This window comes from Macrosteles quadrilineatus, unplaced genomic scaffold, assembly GCF_028750875.1.
Source record: "Macrosteles quadrilineatus isolate MER2022 unplaced genomic scaffold, UCM_ALF_1.0 Scaffold_1__1_contigs__length_201487025, whole genome shotgun sequence".
Classification (NCBI taxonomy): domain Eukaryota; kingdom Metazoa; phylum Arthropoda; class Insecta; order Hemiptera; family Cicadellidae; genus Macrosteles; species Macrosteles quadrilineatus.
In genome coordinates, this window is record NW_026542594.1 from 2,047,931 (window position 1) to 2,070,109 (window position 22,179).

The window sequence follows — 22,179 nt, forward strand, 5'->3', positions numbered from 1 at the left end:
AGAAAATAGATTGGGTTTTTGCCGCACCCTGCAGTTTTGTGTATTCACCTTGCACCATTTAGCAAGAACTCTTTCATAATGTTTTAAAGAGATTTAAACACTTATGCATCTTTGCCCTCCATTAAAATTGATGGTCAGGAAAATAAAAACAGTGCAAATGGCTAGATAGATGATGTCACAAATATGTTAAAATTACCTGCTGATCATTTTTGAAGATCTGCCTCAGTATCTGTGTGACTACCTGTTACTTATTCTCAGCAGTTTGGACAGTTTCATAAGAAACTACTCTGTTACACAATGTAATTTCATATGCTGCTGGTGTGAGTTCGCCCAAAATATTATTCATTTAACTGATTGATTAATGAGATAAATTACAGGCACCATTTTTTGTATCTAATACGCAATGATAATATAACATTCTAAATTACCTGTAATAAAATCAAAGATAAAGTATACTTAATCCACAATAAAATATACACAAACAAAAGAATACTAAATTATTTAATAATAATCGGTTTTATTTAAAAATGTTTTTCCTCTGGCCTTAAATTCACTAGCCGTGCACTTTTTTCAAACAATTGGTCTTGTAACTTGGTGTCATTAGCTAATGATGCAACACATCCGGAAACCTGTAAACACAAACAAATGATAATCAACAGTGGCTGGAATAAAAAAATAAGTAAATTTGATGATACTATACCAATAGAAAAGCTACCACTATGCCTAACAAAAATCAATTTTCCACTTTTATCAAGGATTTTGCATGGGTGAAACATATTAAAACATGGGAAATGGACATTAATTTGTTGGTAATTTTGTTTTTAAATAAAACATGTGGAAGTGGTTGTGATGAAGTGGAAGTTATAACATGGATAAAACATTTTCCCTTAGTAGATTTCCCATCCTTATGGAACAGCTGAAGTCAATTTTATTGTTAGTTCTGTCTGGTTTTCTGTAGATTTCGTGTTTTGTTTACAATTTTTTTCTATTATTTTAGGGTTAATTTCTCATTATTTCTATCTCACTGTTTGGTTATATAGCTAGTGGACGAGTTATTGTTTATGATTAGATAGTTTTATTTGGTTAAACGAGGTTTTAAATTACTGAAATAACAAGAAACAAATCGTAAACAAAACACGACATCTACAGAAAACCAGACATAACTAACAATAAAATTGGCTTTAGCTGTTACATAAGGATGGGAAATCTACTAAGGGACTATGTTTTATCATAGAGAAATAGAATAAATATAGACCGTCAGCTGTGCTGCGGTTAGCATAAGTTCTGGCGTCCACCGCTAGGTTTGCCGTGTAGTTACGGCGCACACCGCTGCAGGGTCTGCTGGTCGCATACGGCTCCTGCGGTCATCGCCTGCAGCAGTTTGCGCCGTAACTACATGGCACTCCTAGCGGTGGGCGCAGGAACCTTCCTTTGACAGTCTATATTTATTCTTTTTGTCTATGGTTTTATCTACCGTATGGCTATAATCAAAAGTACAAACAAATGAAATGACTGCTCTTTGCAATCTAATCTACAAAAGGTGTCCCTACCAATACAATAAACAAGGAGTTGGGATATCTCATACCAGATACTAACATAGCATTTCGCCATATCATTACCAAATAAATTAAAGGCACATTCATTAATGAAATTGGGACTAAGATTTATCTTGTCATAAGAAATGTATCTTACCCTGCATTCAGCAAAATGTTTTCCTGTAACATTGGCCAGTTTGGGTTCAGAAGCAACATATGTTGGTGTCATAGCACCTTCCCTTATAATCTGCAACAATTATTGAAAAATATAGTTAAAGTCATAAAACAAATCTTGTAAGTAAAATCACTTTTGTAACATCCATTAAACATATTTTCAAATTATTTTTATATTTGAAAATGTTTAGTAGAAAGTGAGGATTAGAAAGTTTGCACAATGTATTCTAGTATTGGTCAGAAAGTATTTTAATGCTTATCTTTAAATTCTCAGCATTCAGATTCAGACTTAGTCTTTATAAATCACTGTTTTTTAGTACCCTGAAGCTATACACATATATCAGTAGCTATACACAACATCAATAGCTGACTAACTAGGTAGATTCAGACTTTGTCTTCTATATATATAAAATCCAATGTATGTTTGTATATTTGTATGTTTGTATATTTGTATGTTTGTATATTTGTATGTTTGTCCTTTATGGACTCCAAAACCGTTCGACAGATTGTAATGAAACTTTCAGGCATTATAAGGTATTATTTAAGGATGGTTTGTGTGAAGTTTGGTGCAGATCCGTCAATAGGGCTCCGCCCCAGTGGCTCTGGAGTTTCCCATGTTAACCTTATGAGTACTCATATTTAAATGGAATTAAAGAATCTTAACAGCTGGTGCAACTAAACAATTTGATTCTGTGATGTTCAATAGCATTAAAGAGTTAATAGGTTTACCAACAGGGTGCAGCACTATATTTATTTTTAATTTATGAGAACAGCTAATTTGCAACCAAAAGGTGAGTGAGCGTAGCGAACGAACTTCAACCAGGACGTGATTGAGCCATGCGAACGAGCTCATCTTGAAAATGAACGAGCATGTGACATAAAACCACAATAGGACAGGACGACGTCTGTCGGGCCAGCTAGTTAGTTTATAAATCACTGGTTTTGAGTACCCTGAAGGTATACACATAACATCAATAGCTGACTAACTAGGTACCTATTAATTTTCTATGAGTGATTTCATTAGTAAATTTGTTAGATTTTGGCATACAGATTAAAAAGTAGTAGATGTGTTTTTTAAGAAATATTCTGGAGTCACAAGCAAGCCCATTCCTGAGAGCACTGAATGTGATTAACATATTTGTCAGTAAACGGCACTCCGGCACAATCACTGACATAGGTTTGATAGTTAGAGTCTATGTACACAAGGTTAATGATTGCCCTATGATGGTCTAACTGCAGGATAGCCCATATTATGTTTGGTTAAAAAAGGTAGTCAAAGTGTTGTTGAAATTTTCTCTTAGTTTTCTTTGTAATTTATATAATAAACCTCTGAAAGAGGCTAGACTAAAAATGTAGAAATTAGAATAGGTTAAATAACTTAATAAAGGGGTAATCATTGATATCAAGTAATTGATTTTATTGGAACAGTATATGTTGTTAGATTTTTTGGATCTATTGACTTCAAATGCAAGTAGGGGTTTCAAAGTAAGTAGATCTCACTTTTAGTTGAAGTGAATCTTTTCAAATTGAAGCAAAGAGTCAAAGTCAAAGTATACTTTGCATTCCAGCGCCACTTATGTATTGTACTTGGGTGCCTAGAGAATTAATTTAAAGAAAAGAATTAATGGTAAACAATTTATAAATATATATCTTTTAGCGAATTTCCCATATAGGGAATAAGCTATTACCGTAGTACTCATGGTAAGACCTGGACCCGGGACCAATTTACTTTTTCGTTTTGAGGTCCCTAGAGACCAAAAACACCATCCGTTCAAATTCATATATATATATATATATATATTTATATATGTGTCCGTTAGCGAGATAACTCGAGAAAAAATCATCCGATTTTGATGAAATTTGGCACAAACGTGTAAACCTACGTTTATTCGAACGAGTTCGCGAACCAGCATGATCGGACTATGGGAACAGGTGTTTATGGGGGGTTTTATGGGGGAAAAATTGGTTTTTCCCATTTTTTACCCTAAAACTAAAAATTTAGCATTTTCTTTCCAAACCATTTTGTAGAGATTAAAAAAACAAATAATTTAGTGTATTGAAGCGTTACTATGCGCCTAATGGTTACAGAGAAAATTCCAAAAAACTGTAAATTTAAAATTCCCATGTTATTCTTATGGAGAATAAGTAAACTGTTGTAGTTTGCTTGTTTATGGTCATATTTTGATCAAATTTTGAAAATGCTTTCATTTCATACTAAGCTATTAACATTTTACAAAAAAAAAACACCTTTTTACCCTCCCTGTTGCAGCAAACCTAAGTACTCGTTAAACTAATGTTATTTGGAGACGGTTTTAAAAATGTGGGGCGCATACAATAGCTAATTTACGATTTTCTTCACCTATTGAATTATTAGCAATTTTTAATCTCAATTAGGAAATATAAATGTAAATCATACTAACAGGATGTACAACCACTGTGTGAATTTGTCTGTTTCCTATCATTAGCAACCCATCTTTAAAATTATCCATTGCATGCGCCCCACGTTTTTCGTTTCAAATCTTACAAGTATTTATTCTCTCCACATATTTATACATTTTTTGTGAGTTTAAAAACGCCGTAAATTTAAAAGGTTTTTTGTTTATAAATTATTTTCTACTTTTAGTCTTTGATGTTTAAATATGTTAAATCTATTTAATTTATATGGCCTGTTAATACATAACCTATAACCAACACCGTTTTATCTGTAATCAGATGTTGTCAGATGTTTTATTTTTACTTTGAAATGTTTCTTTTTAGAATATCTTGGAAGCAGAACCGGTACCTTCCTCTTTGAACAAACTATCAAATTAAAGTATTTACAGCTGACTTCAGTTGATTTATTTGACTATTTAAATTCTTCGAAAATGTATAAACATTGAAACTTTGGAAGCCCATGGGGCGTAGCCCAAGAAGAATATGAAAATAAAATTATTTAATATTGCATTGTCATCCATTTGTTAATTATGTTTCAAGTCTCTGGCTCATCGGGAAGTTAGTTTAAAATCAATTGCAAAATTTGTACCGAATAGACAAGAAAGCGAGCTAATAAAAACGTCTTAATAAGTGTTTGGTTTCTTAAGTAAGTAATATTTGTAACTATATCATACAGCAGATCTTAAGAACGGTATTCTCTCTTTTGTGTATCTCCGTATCCATGCCGTAGTGAAGCAAGGGTATAGCAGCTCATATTAATATTAAAAAAACTTGTAGGAATAAAGTAAGGTGGGAATAAAATTACCCTTCCAAAAAAGTTGATCCACAAACTGCAAATCATCCCCATGATTCCCCCACATGAAGGGTTGGTGGTGGGGTCGGGTCTCACCATGCCAGGGTGAACACTGTTCACAGTAACTCCTGCAATTCACCATGTGCTTTATATAACTACCTAATAAATGCAATGTGTCAAAAGATACAAATTGGTATGATCATTGTTTGGAATTAATTTATTAAAATTATTGATTTGACAAAGTAAAATTATTGCAAAAGGTTATACCATATTTAACAAATGATTTTTGCAGATTCATATATTTCGGATCAATGAGGGTAATTGCAAAACATAGAATTGCATAATAAAATTATAGTTATCTTAATAAGATGAAAATATAGTTACTATTTTTGATAAATTTATAAAATTTGGATAAAGATCTTGTGTAGAGCTATTTTAAATTCTAAATTTTATATTTATACAAAATTTTGTCATGAGGAAACCTATCAGGCTTTTGTGGAGCTTCCCACTCTTATAGTTTGGCATCAAGATAAATTATGTCAAGCATTGCTTTGCCGGTCACAGAGAATGTTTCTTTAGTTTTTCCAAGTGTCTTCAGAAACCAAGAAGCACTTTATATAAAACTGTGTTGAAATATATTTTACCTACGACCGTTTTTTAAAGTAGGCAGTTTAGTTCTTAGAATTGAAAAGTTTCACTTAACAGCTGTTTACATTCATCTCAGCATAGTTTCACTCATAACAACATGGGTAACGGACCAATGAGGTTCAAGGATTGAGAGAAAAGAAGTAAAATTGTAATGCTTCGAACATCAGTTGATCAGTTGACAATTTTAATTGTTGATACGACTCGTTCCTGTTGATACTCAACCTAAGTTGGTCGAAGTTAAGGAAGGTAGATTAAACTGATTTTAAAATGTCAGTTAGTGAAAGTGAAGTTGACGGGATGGAAATGAGAGCACAAACTGCTTGTGCTAATATTTTGCCACCAAAATCAAAACAAAGGTATGAAATTACATACCAGCAATTCAATAAATGGACGAAACAAAATAAGGTTAAATTGATAAATGAAAATGTGCTTCTGGTTTATTTTGAAAACCTCTTAACCACTTTTTCACCCAACTCGTTGTGGACCACATATTCGATGCTGAAATCTAACTGTAAATTTACTGTTTCTCTATATTATTCAGTTGTCAAAAAAAATATGCAATATTTCCCTAATTGTACCTGATACAGTATTTATTGAGCGAAGCTCACTTTCCCTCACTTTGTAACTTCTTTGTAAGAGCATCAGAATGTAATGGCTTGACCAATTGATATGAAATTTGGCCAACAGCTAAAGAATACTGAGCACAATGTTTATGGTAAAAAATATTTTCCCAAATATCCTTCTGGATTTTATTTTACGGGTCACGCAATTTCGCTTGTTATTTTAATGTAAGTTGAAAGAAAAATTATATTGGGTTTTCGACATATGGGTTTATCTCGTTTCATTTAAATAAGATAAACATATGTTAATTGTTTGTAACTGTTTTGTTTACCTTTCAATGTTTACTTTCATCCTAGGTTAAAGTTGGAATGTAACAGTTTATCAATGGAAGTAACAGTTTTGCTATATTTGTTTTGAGCATGCCTCAAAGGCCACGTCGTAATATTGGTCGTCGCACCAGCTCTTGACCGTTTAAACGAAATGTCAAATACACATGTCTAATAACCTTTTATCAATTCTTATTCTTATTCTTAACTAAATAAATGAACTATCAGATAAATTTTTCATTCTTTAGAACTTAAATAATATCGGGCAAACAAACGGTGAATCTGTTGAAAGGGAACATATTGTAGGTTTTTAGCTGCTTTAGCCATTGAGAATCTTTAAGTAATGCTTCGCTCATTTATGCGTCTAAAGTGTAACGGCAGACCACCCTAGTAGTAAGAATGCTGCTAGCAGAACATATTCTCTGAAAAAGTAACGTATTATTTAACAAAGTTTAACAAACATGTAATTACATGAAATCAGCTAATTATACAATAAGTCGTTGCATCACTTTCAGTGACAATGACAATAAACGAAAACATAACCTCTCTAAGAAGTTATAAGTATTGATTGTTAGTAATTAAAAACCAGATTGTTAGTAATTTAAAAACGGTCGTAGGTAAAGTAGTGTACGCAACTCGCATTAATAGTCTTTAGGACACTCGTAGAAGTTATTAAGGCAATTGCCGCCACTGTTAAAGCCAAAAAGGTACATGCAGGTGGGTGTATTGCTTACCTGTCCCTTTCAGTATCCTGGCCAGATACTTGGTGGTGAGGATGTTGGCCAGCCTAGCGTTGCAGTACACTCTGCAGTTGGACAGAGGCTCCTTCTCACAGTTCAAGTTGTCCAGACTGAACTTGTTGAAGTGATGGACAATGGAAGTAACAAACACTACTCTCCCTAAGGATGACTTCTTCAGCAAATCTGTAACGAAATTAGTAGTTGTAGATGTTATAAAATCATTTTATCAGGAATGTTAACTATGGCACAGGAACAGGTGACATTGTAAAGGTTACATACCTTTACAATGGGGAGAGACTTATTCTTGGATCTCCAGGTTTAAAGGTAACATACTCTATTTAAGATGACCTCCCAAGAAAATTAACGTATGACGGTATCCTCAATACAAAACATTGGTTTGAGTGGTAAAACAAATTACAAAGAACTAAACTAATTTTCAAAACAGGTAACGCTATACAAAAATGAATTGACACAGGGAATCTTGAATGTCGATACCGGTATGTATGACCATTGATTTTAGATACTGATTGTAGGCATCCCATTTATTGGGACCAGCTGTCGAAAATTATTGTTTAATTAAAATAGAATGTAGTTGAATGAGACACTCGCAGTGTGCTACTGTCAAAACTTTGTTTTCTCTTTCAATTGTCGAAACTTTGAAAATTGATATACATTAAATATGTGCTATAGTTACACAACAATAACTTGCTGTGTCATGTAATTGTTTTTCCTATTAGACTGTATTACAGGTAATTGAATTTGACAATAATTTCACCTGTTAACCCAGCTATGCTGGTTCAGTTGGAAACATTTATGTGAAAATAGATCATTGACTTGACTTGATTATATCGTTGGCATATTCAATATAAATAATTAAATTACATCAGCACACTGTTATTTTAAGTGCGTTCTATTTTATTATAAAACTGGCTATCACCTTAAACATGAAAATAGAATGTCTAGTTATATACGACCTACCGAGCACTAAGTTGCTGAGCAGGTAGGGTCCGAAGTGGTGCAGCTGCATGATAGTGTTGAGATTATCAGAGGTTGTAGTGGCGGACGGTGTACAGTCTGGTGCAGTGTACAATATCAGAGCATCCACATGGTCAGTGATCTGGTGCAGCTTCTTGGAGAACTTGCGGACAGATGCCAGGGAACTCATGTCCAGATGGTGCACCTCCACTTCCTCATTCAGCGTCCTTTTCACAATCTGATCTGTCAAATAATTATCTCCATGAGGAATGTTTTCTATCTTGGACTAATCAGTTTTAAGAAAAAAAATTCAATGCTTTAAGAAAACCGTTTTCCTTGATTTTTACATTTAAATATGTACTCCCTATGTGACTATAAGTTTATTACTTCAATTGTGTTAATACAGAATACTATACATTACTCAATTACACATCCATTATGCTCTGTGCAGTCCATAAGCCATGTACTTCAAATAACAGTTTTAGCCATAGTAGTCGTACTGAAAACATCTTGGCCCTGCAAAGTGCTACTTAGTTTTCCCTTTTTCTAGAAGTTTCTCCAAGTTTAAAGTTAAAATCCAAATCATTAATTAAGTTTACAAGTAAAAATTTACTTTAGCCCCTTCACATAGTGTCAGGAGGAAAATAAGCATATTTCCAGCAATGTTAATAGCATAATATGAATAAATACAGTAGACCCCCTTAACCGACCTTGCATTAACCGATAATTGGATTATTCCATACCCCCCAGGCCCCCGGATGGTGTCATATCAATGTGCCCCCCAAATCTATGGTTCACGCGACGCCTCTGATCTCGGCGATGAGAACTATAGGCCTATGCCTATCTCCACAGGATGTGACTAAGAATAAGTAATTTTGTATTCATCCCAAAAATTATATTTCTAAAAACAGCCGCTATTTTTTAATATATATCTAAAATTATCTTATCGCTACAGTAAACAAACAACGCAGACAAAAAGCTTTGTACTTTATTATGATAGATTTGGAAAGCATCAATTAATATTACAGTACCTACTAAAGTTATTAAAATAAGAATTTATACTGGCTTATCCGTGTTTTGTGTTTATTTGTGATTTTTCTATCAATACGAAAAAAGGAGATAAGTGTAGCTTATTTTATAAATAATGCAAGTACGACTTCAAAATTATGATTATATAGTTCCAAATGAACATCACTATGTTTTGTTAAGTATTTTGGGATTGCCCATTAACCGAACTTTTGAGTTATCCGACATAAGTCCAGTCCCATTAGGGTCCGTTAAGAGGAGGCCTACTGTATGTACTATTCCTATATAAATAAGTCAGGAAAATTAGGGTACAAGAAAATTTAATAAAATACAAATTATAGGTCTATAGATATAATGTGGACCACATAAAACGTCTCAGCACATATTGGATGTTAATTTTGGTGAATGCATTAACCCATTCCGATAAATAAATAAATAACTCTGCGGCAGTAAACCTGCAGACTAGGCGAATTTTCATTTACCTGGCTGGATTTATACTAAAATATTCGCTTAAAGTTGTCAGATTTATTTCCTTTTTAAATAACATGAAGTTTTAATGACTACTTAGGTTTGCTGCTACAGAGAAGATAACGAGATGTGTTTTTAGTGAATTTCCCTATAGGGAAGTAGCTATATTACCGTAGGTCTCCATGGTAAGACTTGAGCCTGGGACCAATTTACGTTTTCATTTTGATGTCCCCAGAGGCCAAAAACACTATTTGTTCAAATTTATATATATATATATGTGTGTGTCTGTGTATCCGTGAACATATACTTAAGTATTTTTATTCCATTTTGATGAAATTTTGTTTGAAGGTATAAGGCGTAAGAGCTGGACCCGGGACCGATTTACTTTTTTGTTTTGATGTCCCCAGAGGCCAAAAACACCATCCGTTCAATATATATGTGTCCGTTAGCACAATAACTCAAGCAAAAATAATCCGATTTTGATTTGGTACAAATCAAATCAAATCAAATCTTTTTATTGTCTTTCAGCTCTACAAAATCAATTGACATTGTCAAATGGCATCTTATCATTAAAGCATTAAACATAGTCATAGAATAAATAACAGGAACCTTGATCTTAAATTATTTAAAAACTTATATCTAAAACCTCCAAGGACAAGAACTTATCTACAGAGTAAAAACATTTTAATTTTAACCATGAATCAAGGACTGTTTTGAATTTTTTTATTGGAATCGTTACTGCAGAAGGGGGCAATTTATTAAAAAATTGTATACTAAGATATTTGTAGCTATTGTGTGTAAGTGTAAGTCTTGTAAGTGGTAAGTTGAGATGATGGCTATTTCTTGTGTAATGTGCATGTATGTCAGATCGGATGCTATACTGGTCTATATTCTCTTTTACGTATAATAAGCAATTTAAAATGTATAAAGATGGAAGGGTTAGGATATTTAGGGCCTTAAAATCTGCTTTGCAATCTTCCCTGGGCATTGTTCCTCTAATGCACCTGACTGCTTTCCTTTGCCATTTGAAAACGGTTTTGGCTCCTACAGAGTTACCCCATAAGAGAACACCATATTGTAGGTGAGAATGGAAAATGGGTAATAACAATTTAGAATAATTTGTTCACTTACATTGTTCTTTAATTTGTTGAATAAAAATACAGTTCTAGCCAATTTGCAAACATGTAAACCTACGTTTATTCGTACAAAGTTAGCGAAACTGCTCCCTAAACCATTTTGAAGAGCTTAAAAAACAAATAATTAAGTATATTGTAAGTTTTTTTCTGCACATTTATTGGTTACAGATAAAATTTTAATTTTTTAATTCCTGTGTTATTCTAATAAAGAGTAAGTAAACTGTTGTAATTTGCTTGTTTATGGATATATTTTGATTAAACTTGGCAAATTTATTTATTTTATACTAAGTTATTATATTTAACTATTATATTAATGTAGACTGGGACGGGTGGCGTCGTCCTGTAATCCAGCTACTAGGAGGATATTTATAGGGATGCACTGTGGATGTGATACTCCTTGGTGTGGATTAACGTCCGCACTAGTGAGTACTACGACTATCCGCAGTACTATCCTGATAATTGGACCAATTCGTAAATTACAAGAAAAAATGTGGTTCGGATTCCACTATAAACTGTAGGTCCCTTAGTTGCCATTAGCTGTATGGGCTACTAATTAACAGCTGTGTCTAAGGAACATGTCGGCCTTAGTCACTAACAAGACTACAAGATCGCGCCACTCATCCTGCACTCATCCTTCACTCATATTTGGGTTAAAATACGCACATAGTAGCGTCCCCATCTTAAATAATTGATAATTGATAATTGATTTTACTAAAAGCACCCTTTGTTACCCTCCAACCGCAAACATAGGTACTCGTTAAACCTAATGTTATTGAATTAGATTTAATTGAAAATAAAATCAGGAAAATGGAAATTCACTTAATCTACAGGTTTGCTGTGGTTGGGGTATATTTTTTTGTTTACATCGGATCTGGGTTCTACAAATTGTACATTCCAATAAAATTTGATTTATTAGGTACTGGAATCGCACCTATTAAATTAATTAAAAACTCTTCTTATTTATAATACCCCAGCCGCAGCAAACCTGCAGACTAAGCGAATTTCCATATGTCTGATTGGATTTACACTAAAAAGTCTACTTAAAAATTTAACATTTATTTCCTATTTAAATACAATTAGTTTAACAGGTACTTAGGTTTGCTGCATCAGGGAGGGTAAAACTGTTTTTTTTTTGTAAAATGTTAATAGTTAGTAAGAAATAAAAACATTTTCCAAATTTGATCAAAATATGTTCATAACAAGGAAACTACAGCAGTTTACTTATTCTCCATAAGAATAACATGGGAATTTGAAATTTACATTTTTTTTTAATTTTCTCCGTAACCATTAGGCGCACAGCAACACTTCAATGTACTAAATTATTTGTTTTTTTAAGCTCTACAAAATGGTTTGAAAAGATTTTGCGAAATTTTATGTTTTTTGGGTCAAAAATGGGAAAAACCTATTTTTACCCCATAAAACCCCCCGTACACCCCCGTTCCCATAGTCCGATCATGCTGGTTCGCGAACTCGTTCAAGTTTATCCTGCCTTACACCTTCAAACCAAATTTTATCAAAATCGGACAAAAATTACTCAAGTTATCGTGCGGATGGACACACATATATATATATATATATCTCTATATATAGATATATAAAAATTTGAACGAATGGTGTTTTTGGCCTCTGGGGACATCAAAATGAAAAAGTAAATCGGTCCCGGGCCTAGGTCTTACCATGAGACCTACGGTAATAGCTACTTCCCTATAGGGAAATTCGCTAAAACCAATGATTTACTTTTATTTAACACTAGCAGAGTACCCGTCCTTCGTTTGGGGTTGGCATATAAGTATAAAATGCTTATTGCAGTTATACTCGAGCTAGCTTTTGCAATGGGGGAGGACGCAGTTTGATAAAATTTGCTTCTTTAAATTTATGGTATACTATAGTATTACACATCTGCCATAGCCATAATGTTCTACCACTTCTCCTAAACAATAGAGAATAAACGGTATCAGCATTCTGACACATACTTTCTCCCATAAGTTTGTCAACAACCTTTATCATCTGTAAGAGGAGAGAGTAAATATACGGAATTGGGATACTTTTTTTGGGATTAGTACAATTTTGTTCAGAATTTAAAGGACTACATACAACATTTTTATCAAAATTGTTCGGGCCATTTTTGTGAAAATCCGATTTTTCCATTATTTTATGGGAAAATAACATAATTTACAATAACTTTTGAACCATAATTTTTACAGAAATGGGGTTTGTACCATTTTCTACAGAATATAAAGGACTATAACATACAACATTTTTATGAAAATCGTTCGGGCTGTTTTTGGAAAAATCCTATTTTCCCGTTATTTTATGGGGTTTTATGGGAAAATTCCCATTAAAAATTAAATTTTTTTTAAATGAAAAAAAACTTTAAGGACCATAACATACTATGTTAAATTAAAACAGGATTTTTTTCTAAAATCCTATTTTTCGTTATTTTATGGGGTTTTTATAAGGAAATAACATAATTTACCATAACTTTTGAACCGTAATTTTTAGAGAAATGGGGTTTGTACCATTTTGTTCAGAATGTAAAGGGCTACAAAATACTAAATTTTCATCAAAATCGTTTTGGTCAATTTTTGAGAAAAATCGATTTTTACGGATTTTTATGGGTTTTTATGGGAAAATCCCCATTAAAAATCAAAATTTCAAAAAAATGAAAAAAAACGCCTGGAGATACCATGGATTAGAACCTACATACCAAATTTCATCGAAATCGGACCACAGGTGTAGTCTCTAGCTCTGTACACATCCAGACACACAGACACACACACACACGGACACACACACACACACACAGACATCACTTTGAAAACCACTTTTTTGGGTCCAGGGGGACCCAAAACGAATATATCCACTCAAAACTCAAACTCAAAAATTTTGACGAAAACAATACTTTCTCCATATACTATGGTATAGGGGGAGAAAGTAAAAATAAGTTATTAAATATAATCAAAATATTACAAATTATTCATGAAATTAAAAACAAAAACATAACTGTAAACAATCCTACTGTGACAGTTCACATTGCGTATCACAGTTTTTTTTTTTTTTTGCTGCTTAGTTCAAATTAGCTGTTTTCATAAATGCAAAAAAATAATAGTGCTGCAGCCTGTTGGTAAATATTATAACTTTTTAATGCTTTTACATATCATAGAACCAACTTTTTAGTTGAAACAGCTGACTAAATTCCCTTTAAATATGAATACTCATAAGGTTAACACGGGGAACTGCAGAGCCACTGGGGCAGAGCCCGAAAGGATTTTTGAGATAAGAATATGCCTATATGTTAATCGGGAATAAGAGCTATCATCATGCCAAATTTCAGCCCAATCCGTCCAGTAGTTAATGCGTGATTTAACTTAAAACAAACAAACAAACACACAAACTTTCACATTTATAATATTAGTAAGATAAGATATTCTTCTACAATACATTGAAGTAAAGAAAAAAGGGATACCAAAATATGAACTTGTTTTGTCGTTAAAAAGTGTCTCACAACTTGTTACAGTAGACTCCCTCTTATCCGGACTCCTCAAGACCGAGGCCAGTCCGGGTAACGGGTTTTCCGGTTAAACCAACGTCCCCAAATAAACGCATACTGTATACAGTATTTGACATAAATTTAGAAGAGCATTGTATTAAGACATGTGATCACTGGTCTCAAATCTTTGCCTCAAGAACAATACCGACCACTTCCTGCCGATCTAGTCTGGTTAAACCGATGTGCTGATAAAACTTATCCAGTTAAAGAGATGTCATTTCAGCCGAGTGGAGTCCAGTTGAACCGATGTCCGGTTAAAAGGGGTCTGGATAAGAGGGAGTCTACTGTATTTGGGTTGTGTTAAAAAAACATCCTGTATAAGGAAAATAAACAATTTTGGGAATATATTTAGTTCTTAAAATATATATTTTTATAACAATACTAGATCATCCATTTTTTCATTTTAACAGTCTATACAAAGTTTTTAAACCATGTCTTTGAAAAATGAAGAATCATTTGTGGCTAGTCCCACAGACAATTAAGTAGCCTTCATAAATTATTCATGTTCTTATTGAGAACAATGGTTTGTGTGATCACTGATTAGTCCAAACTGTTAACCACTGTTTATCTTTAATGGAGGTTGTTATTACTAAACACAATATGATATGCTAGGTATTGTGCCAATAATTTGTTTAATAGACCCTAACTGTAATGTGTGTCTGTCAAAGGCACAGTTAAGGGATGACTTTGTTCTTCTATTATATAAAAAATGTGTGTGTATTATAAAAAAAACATAGAGGTGGTTTCTGCCTGAGCATCTGGTAGGTGTGTAATTGTTTTTTTAGAGAATTTCCCTATTGGCCATTTAATTTTATTTAACAAACAAGGTTTATCCGATTGTTGGTAGATCAACTTGTGAAACTCACAATGTGATTTATCAGCTGTCGTGTAAGCAATGTCCAAAAGAATACATTGGCCAGACTTCGAACTCGTTATGAGTTCAAATGACAGGCCATCGTTTTGATGTGGTACATGAAGACAAAAGAAAACCAATCTATAATCATGCTGCTCACACCACAACCAAAACTTTGAAGGCTGCTATACCCTTAAAGCCTATACAAAGTAAACCCACATCAAAACCCTAAATGCAACCTCACCAGTTGGTATTTAAAACAAAGTTCCCTCTGGATTAAATTTAAGATAGTAAAAAAGTTATTCAACTTGGCTGAATTTTAATTTTCTTTTAGGATGTTTTTATTTTTTTCTATGACCTGTACTCAATCATATGTTCTTAAAATTCAACTATTTGTAAACTGTTCATATTATTTGTTGTTTCAGAAAAAATAGTTTCAGAAAAATACTACATTTACTAGCTTGGCCTCACCAACAATCTGCCTCTCTGGTCCTCCTCAGCATCTTCTACACTAACTCTCACCCTGGCTATGTCATTGTGTACTTCATCTTTCCATTTCATCTTAGGACATTGTGTCTTTCTGGGATTTCTCCCCACACTTGCTTTATCAAAGCCGCACAGCTCCTGATAACATTCCCAGTCCATCTCTATCTCAAGCTTTAACTTTGGCTACCATGGAACTTCATACAGATATCTTATTTCCCTGTTGTGTTTTATCCTCCATTGTCCATGTTCTCTTGTTGGGCCCAAATACTCCCATAAGACTTTTTAAGGATTTTGTAGGATTAACAACCAGGCTTACCTTACTGCTTTACTGACAGAAATAGATTAAAACAGTGCTCAATTTGTATAAAATGAGTTGCCGGAGCTGTAACCTACTGGTATTAATTATGAAACCCCCCCCCTCCAATCCACCCTCAAAAAATTGTTTCCCTGTCTTAAGTATTAGGAAAAAAAAAACATTTCAATGAAGTCAAACTTGTTTGTGAACATTGACAAAAAACACTAGGTTTTCAATCAATCAATCAATCGTTGAGATGGGGACGCATTTTATTTTATGTTTCCTAATACCAATATACTTTATCTTTCCGAAAGGGAGGTACCAGAATGCCATTATGCCGCGAATCGAGCACTGGATGAAAATGTACATTGAATTTTTGGGACTACTAGCTCCTTCTTTAGTTACTTCTAGAAACTACTAAAGAGTAAAATTCTATCTAAAAATACCAAACCAAGGCTCTACAAGAGTATGATTTTACCTGTTGTGTTACATATGGATCTGAGGTCTGGACAGTCAACAAAAAATCAGGAAAGAATCTGATAGTCTTTGAAAACAAAATTTTCCATACATTTTTGGTTCAATTTGTGATCAAGGAATGTAAAGAATAAGGACCAACATGGAACTCAGAGCTTTGTATCAAGATCCAGACTCAGAAGATACTATATATGTGCATTTTTATCAACTTTTGTCAGTAAGGCAAGCCAATGTTTGTTGTAAGTTAATACTAGTTACAAAAAATCCTTATAAAACCTTGCCCTATAGTCATCTTTAGCAAAAAATTTCAAGACTTTATGTTCAAGTAACAAACTTTTTCCCCTCCTTTGTCTTTCGTCAAAAACCTATGTCTCTGCTCTATACAGGGTGAGTTTTAATTGTCCCCCCCCCAACTTTTTTCTACATTTTTTCAAATATCAATCCCAGACCACTTCCAAACATTGTTGGGTAGTAAGTACTTCATTTTGACAAGGTAGTCATTTCCGGCCGCCATCTTGCATCCGCCATATTGGATGCAAAATTTTTTTTTTCAAGTGTAAAGGTGGGGTTGTGACCCATCATTTCGAACTAAATTTTTACCCTGATTACAATGCCACAAACCGTTTTTAAAAATCTTGATTCATTCTGAAGTTATGAGGGCTTTTTAAAACTTTATTTTTAGCCCATTTTAACATTATGCATTTACTAACTAAGACCATAATCTCAAAATAGTGCTAGATAAAGATAAGTATACACTACCAGCAATTGTCGACCTATTTTCACTTGGTTATGACTGATGTATTTTTTTCGGCCGCCATCTTGGATTCGCCATTTTGAAATGTGATAAATTATTTTAAATATGAAGGGGGTATTGTGACCCATCATTTCGAACTACTTTTTTAATCTGAACTTAATTCCGTGATCCGTTTTTCATTTTCATTTTTTGATTTTGAAATATTGACATTTTTTACAAAAAAATGCAATATTTCATAAATAAAACTTGATAACAAAAAATAGATTGCGGCATTGAGTTTAGCTTAAAAAAGTAGTTCAAAATGATGGGTCACAACCCCACCTTTACATTTGAAAAAAAAATTTTGCATCCAATATGGCGGATCCAAGATGGCGGCCGGAAATGACTACCTTGTCAAAATGAAGTACTTACTACCCAACAATGTTTGGAAGTGGTCTGGAATTGATATTTGAAAAAATGTAGAAAAAAGTTGGGGGGGGACAATTAAAACTCACCCTGTATATATTGTTGGTCTAGTAGAACTTCTGCACCATATATAAGTATTGGACGTATTAACATTGTCAGGGATATAGTAATCCTAAAAGTTACCCAAACAAAACAGTCAGCTGCTGATGTCAATTGATTGTAATAAATGTTTCTCTCTATGAGGTACTTACCTCTGGCAGCTTGGCCCAAGGATGTGTCAGCACAAGCCATGATGATCCTGCCACCTCTGGCTGCTAGTAGATCACAACACGCCTTGCCTACGCCTGCAAATCAGTAATAATAATAGTAATTTAGATAATAGTAAAAATCAATTATTGCTCGATTTGCGAGGGAACGCGGCGGAAAGGAGTTCCAATACCTCTCTTTCGGAAAGACAAAAATATAGGTTCCGGCACCTCATTTTTTTAAAATTGAGGACTGATTTTAACTACCTAATTATAAAACAATCCAAACAAATTGCAACAAACGTTTATAATATAATAATTTAATATAATAATCTTAATATAATATATCAAGATCATCTCTTCCAAAGCAAAATGCTAATAATGTAACAGTTGTTTTGTTAGATCATGTTGTACATTAGAAATAGATGTAATAAAAGATAAGTTCTGAATATTCAGTTGATGCATGTAATCAAAGCAAATACATAAGCGTTGTTTTCCTAGTGACGCGTTTAAGCCAGTTAAGCAGCGTGCTTTGTGCTTCACGATTGCCGGAGCCACCGATCCTTTTAAAACCAATGGGAGTATTTTTCTAGCAATGCGGTGTGCTAACTAACTACCAACCGCGCAGCACGAAGCGTGCAGTGTAATTAGGAGCACTGCCTCGAGTGCTGTCAGTTGTTAACCCCGCTGCCGAACTGGGCTATTGTTTACATTAGAAATATTGAGAATCCTAGTTTGAGTGATGCTACTAAGTTAACTGTTGATGAGGGCACTTTATTAATTGAGTGTGTCTGAGTTTAAAGTTCTGCTCCATTCTCTTTGTTAGCTTCGAAGTTGTATCACTACGCACCAAGTTGGTAACCATGTATTCCTTAAATTTTACTTCATCGTCTATCGGGTGCCTATTAAAAAGAATACTAGTAAAATACCCCCGCCACAGCAAACCTGCAGACTAAGCGAATTTCCATTTGCCTGATTGGATTTACACTGAAATGTCTACTTAAAAATATAACATTTAAGTTATTCCCTATTTAAATAGAATTAGTTTAACAAGTACTTAGGTTTGCTGCATCAGGGAGGGTAAAACTGTTTTTTTTATGTTAATAGTTAGTAAAAAATTAAACATTTCCCAAATTTGATCAAAATATGTTCATAAACAAGCAAATTCCAACAGTTTACTTCTCCATAAGAATAAAATGGGAATTTTAAATTTACAACTGCGTTGGTAGATTTGTAGGAAAACACTTTTGCGCTGTGTACTATTTTAACACCAATCTGTTCCTTACTGCGCTGCGTTCTTTAGCTTAACTGTAGCAAGCAGCGCGGTTACTGAAGTTGGAGGAAACGGCACCTTTAACTCCAAGTTGCAGGGACAAACCCAAATTCAAATTGGTAGCCTACTGATAGCCATCTTAGTTTTAGTCATAAGAAAATAACACTTTGGCCAGTGGCATGTAGTATGAAAGGATTACTTATATAAAAACGTTTTTTGAGGAATGTTCATTATTTCTTTTTAGAAACTAACCTTAAAGCTAAACTTAGCTTGTATGAGAAAACTATCCAAATCCTTAGACAAGTTTATAATTTACAAGGGATTTAATCTGTTGAGACTCCAAGATACTAGGAGCTCACTTGCACAATAATCACTATCATGCTTCATACGATAAATCAATGGTAAGTTTATTAAAGTTATTACTGTTGAACATCATTTGACTAATACGCCGTGGGTGCACAATGCAAGGGTTTTCACTCGACCCTATGATACCTAAAGACACTGTTTGTTGATATTGTTTTATCAATAGTAAGTGATTTAAGTAGTTTAATTTATAACATTAGGCTCATTATAAACAATAAAATCGTACCAGCTTCAGCTCCAGTGACCACAAATGTTTTGTCATCAGTTCTCATTGTGCTGGTGTCATAAAAGCCAATCCACATACGCATGTACCACCAGTAAACCAGCACCAACATCAACAGCACCCACAGCCAAGTGCTGTAGAAGGCCACACTCAGGTACATCGATATCAGACCCATCTTTCTGCAAAACAAACCATATGCACAATAATTGGAATTTTCACACAACAATCCTGCTACAAATTATTTATTATAGTTATTGTTATTTGTTTTACCATACCACATGAACTTACCTAGTAGTGAAAAATTAAACAGCAGCGTTATCAACCAAAATCGTTTTTTAACTTGCTCCTCAATGGTGGACTAACTGGGAATTTCTAAGATTCCAAACAACATTTGCATAGCATATTTGCAGTGGAGGCTGATTTCCTAGATTTTTTTTCATGTTCTATCCAATACAATAATTTACCCAAAAGAAAGTAGAGTTTTAAATCTACTAAGACCTCTCATTCTACCCACTGCACGTTGAACTGCAGATGTGATATGGTCAGAAAAAGAGAGGAAGTGTGTTGACAGTGTCGCAAACAGACAATCTCATGCCATCAAGGGTGACTTCTATAGCAGATTTACTCAATTCCTGCATCATAATGTTTGGTCCAGTATGCATGACTTGACTACACACTTGTCAAAATCCAAGGCCATTCATGACAGACCATTGAAAAATGCTGTGCAAATCAGCATTGATGAGCCGGATTGCTTCTGATGTCATGTCTGGCTTGTATGACAAGTGTAGTTGGCAGTCATCAGCATACAAGTGTGCTGTACAATATTCTACACTTCTGGACAAGTCAGACGTGTACAAATTGAGGAACACCACACAATTTGCAAAGCGGATCTGATGTCTCACTCCAAATTTTGGTAACCTGCAGTCGGGACTCCAAATAGGACCGAAATCAACAAACAACTTTTTCACTGCAGCCAAAGCACTTCATTTTGGTCAATAATAATTCATGATCAATAGATTCAAATGCTTGGGAATAATCTAGAACAGCTAATGTGCTGTAGAGTCCTTTATCTTTTGGCATCGAATAGATCCACAAACATATTAGTCAGTGCAGTACAAGTACTGAGGTTTTTTCTAAACCCTTACTTTAGCTTAGGCAATATATCAAAATCATCTAGAAATGAAGCTATTTGTTTAGTTACTATCTTTTCCATTATTTTTGACATGGCAGGTAACACAGATATAGGTCTTAAATGCTGGACGGTTTTTGGCGCAGCAACCTTAGGCAATACGGTTTCACATGGGCAATCTTCCAACTTTTAGGAAAAACACCAGAGGCCAGGCTCATGTTTATCAAATGTGTTATTGCTCCAATTGCATATGGGCTAACAGATTTTATCATTTGTATCGATACACTATCAACACCTAGAGCTTTTGATTTTATTGAGTTCATTGCCTCTTTAACATCATTTTCTGTAATCATTTTAAATTCAAACTTATCGTTATCTCGATGTTTTTTTATCTTGTTGAAGTTTATTATTTTAAGGCGATTTTAAAGTTGACTGTACACACTTTTTCTGGAATTTTTGATAATACACGAACTAATGATATAGGCGTGTAGATAGAATCTGACATCATCAGGGTCTCCATTTTTGAATGATGGGAACATTAAGAATAAACTTAACTCCTGGTTTCCAATGTACTGAATTTATGGTTTGAATACAATAAATAATTTAATTGGTACCGGTAATCGATAAATATTTTTGAAAAATTAAAGATGGAAAAGTCTAAAATGTCCAGAACATTGTAAGTACAAGGCTACAAGTTGTTTTCATACAAAATTATAACTAGCTATTATAGTGAATTTATTTTAAATGGGATTTTATTTTTTTTTTTTGACCAAAGAATAAACAGATGTGTAAGTATAACGTTTTTATATACATAAAATTGTTTCTTACAATAATACAATATTAATTGGTTAAACTCGTTGGTGACAAAACGCGACGAGTATGTGTAATGGCATGACTGTTAGGATGTCCAGATATAATGTTATGGGATTAGTAGAAACAAATTAAACAACACACATTACACTATTTAAACATGCATCACAACTGCTTTGGTACAAAAAACTTACCAAAAAAATTATTCTACAAATGAAGCTCACTTAACTTAAATACTAGGAAATTCATCAACAATCAGTCTACCTTGGAGCAATGAAACTACAAAAGATGTTTGTAAAGAGGGATCTGGCGTACTTAGTATTGTATTCAAATACTGATGTAAATTAATTCATCAAAAGAAGGTCAGTGTTTTGTTACATGGTGGCCACGTACAGTTTACGTGTTTAACATCACGTTTCAACCAGAAAAATTTACAAACACTAAAATGTCTTAAAATAAAACATAAAAGATTTGAATTGAAAATATATTTTACAGTGGATGATG

At 33.6% G+C, this 22,179-nt stretch overlaps 3 protein-coding genes across 3 annotated transcripts in view; 2 read left to right on the plus strand and 1 right to left on the minus strand.

Annotated features, from left to right (window-relative positions):
- Nucleotides 1–4,533, plus strand: part of LOC129005017 (beta-1,4-galactosyltransferase 7-like) — a 64,936-nt gene extending 60,403 nt beyond the window's left edge. Inside the window, exon 7 of the transcript XR_008491795.1 lies at nt 4,467–4,533. The gene's annotated coding sequence lies outside the window, so the exon portion shown is untranslated. The remainder of the gene's footprint in view (nt 1–4,466) is intronic.
- The window catches only part of LOC129005350 (uncharacterized), a 73,047-nt gene that overhangs the window by 19,080 nt on the left and 31,788 nt on the right, over nt 1–22,179 (plus strand). The window lies entirely within an intron of this gene.
- LOC129004938 (retinol dehydrogenase 12-like) lies at nt 498–21,966 on the minus strand. Its single transcript, XM_054433695.1, has 8 exons — nt 21,870–21,966; nt 19,740–19,915; nt 17,884–17,976; nt 8,189–8,428; nt 7,205–7,393; nt 4,948–5,063; nt 1,693–1,782; nt 498–629 (listed from the first exon to the last, which is right to left on the minus strand). The coding sequence occupies exons 2-8, from the start codon at nt 19,909–19,911 to the stop codon at nt 522–524; spliced, it is 1,008 nt and encodes a 335-aa protein (XP_054289670.1). The 5' UTR covers nt 19,912–19,915; nt 21,870–21,966; the 3' UTR covers nt 498–521.

What these genes read in the sequence shown, in the direction of transcription:
- LOC129004938 (XM_054433695.1), bottom strand. Translation starts at nt 19,911, where the DNA reads ATGGGTCTGATATCGATGTACCTGAGTGTGGCCTTCTACAGCACTTGG. An exon ending in CTTGGGCCAAGCTGCCAGAG is followed by an intron (nt 8,429 to 17,883) that starts GTAAGTACCTCA and finishes ATTATTTGACAG; the next exon opens with ATCAGATTGTGAAAAGGACG. An exon ending in GGATCAACTTTTTTGGAAGG is followed by an intron (nt 1,783 to 4,947) that starts GTAATTTTATTC and finishes TAATTGTTGCAG; the next exon opens with ATTATAAGGGAAGGTGCTAT.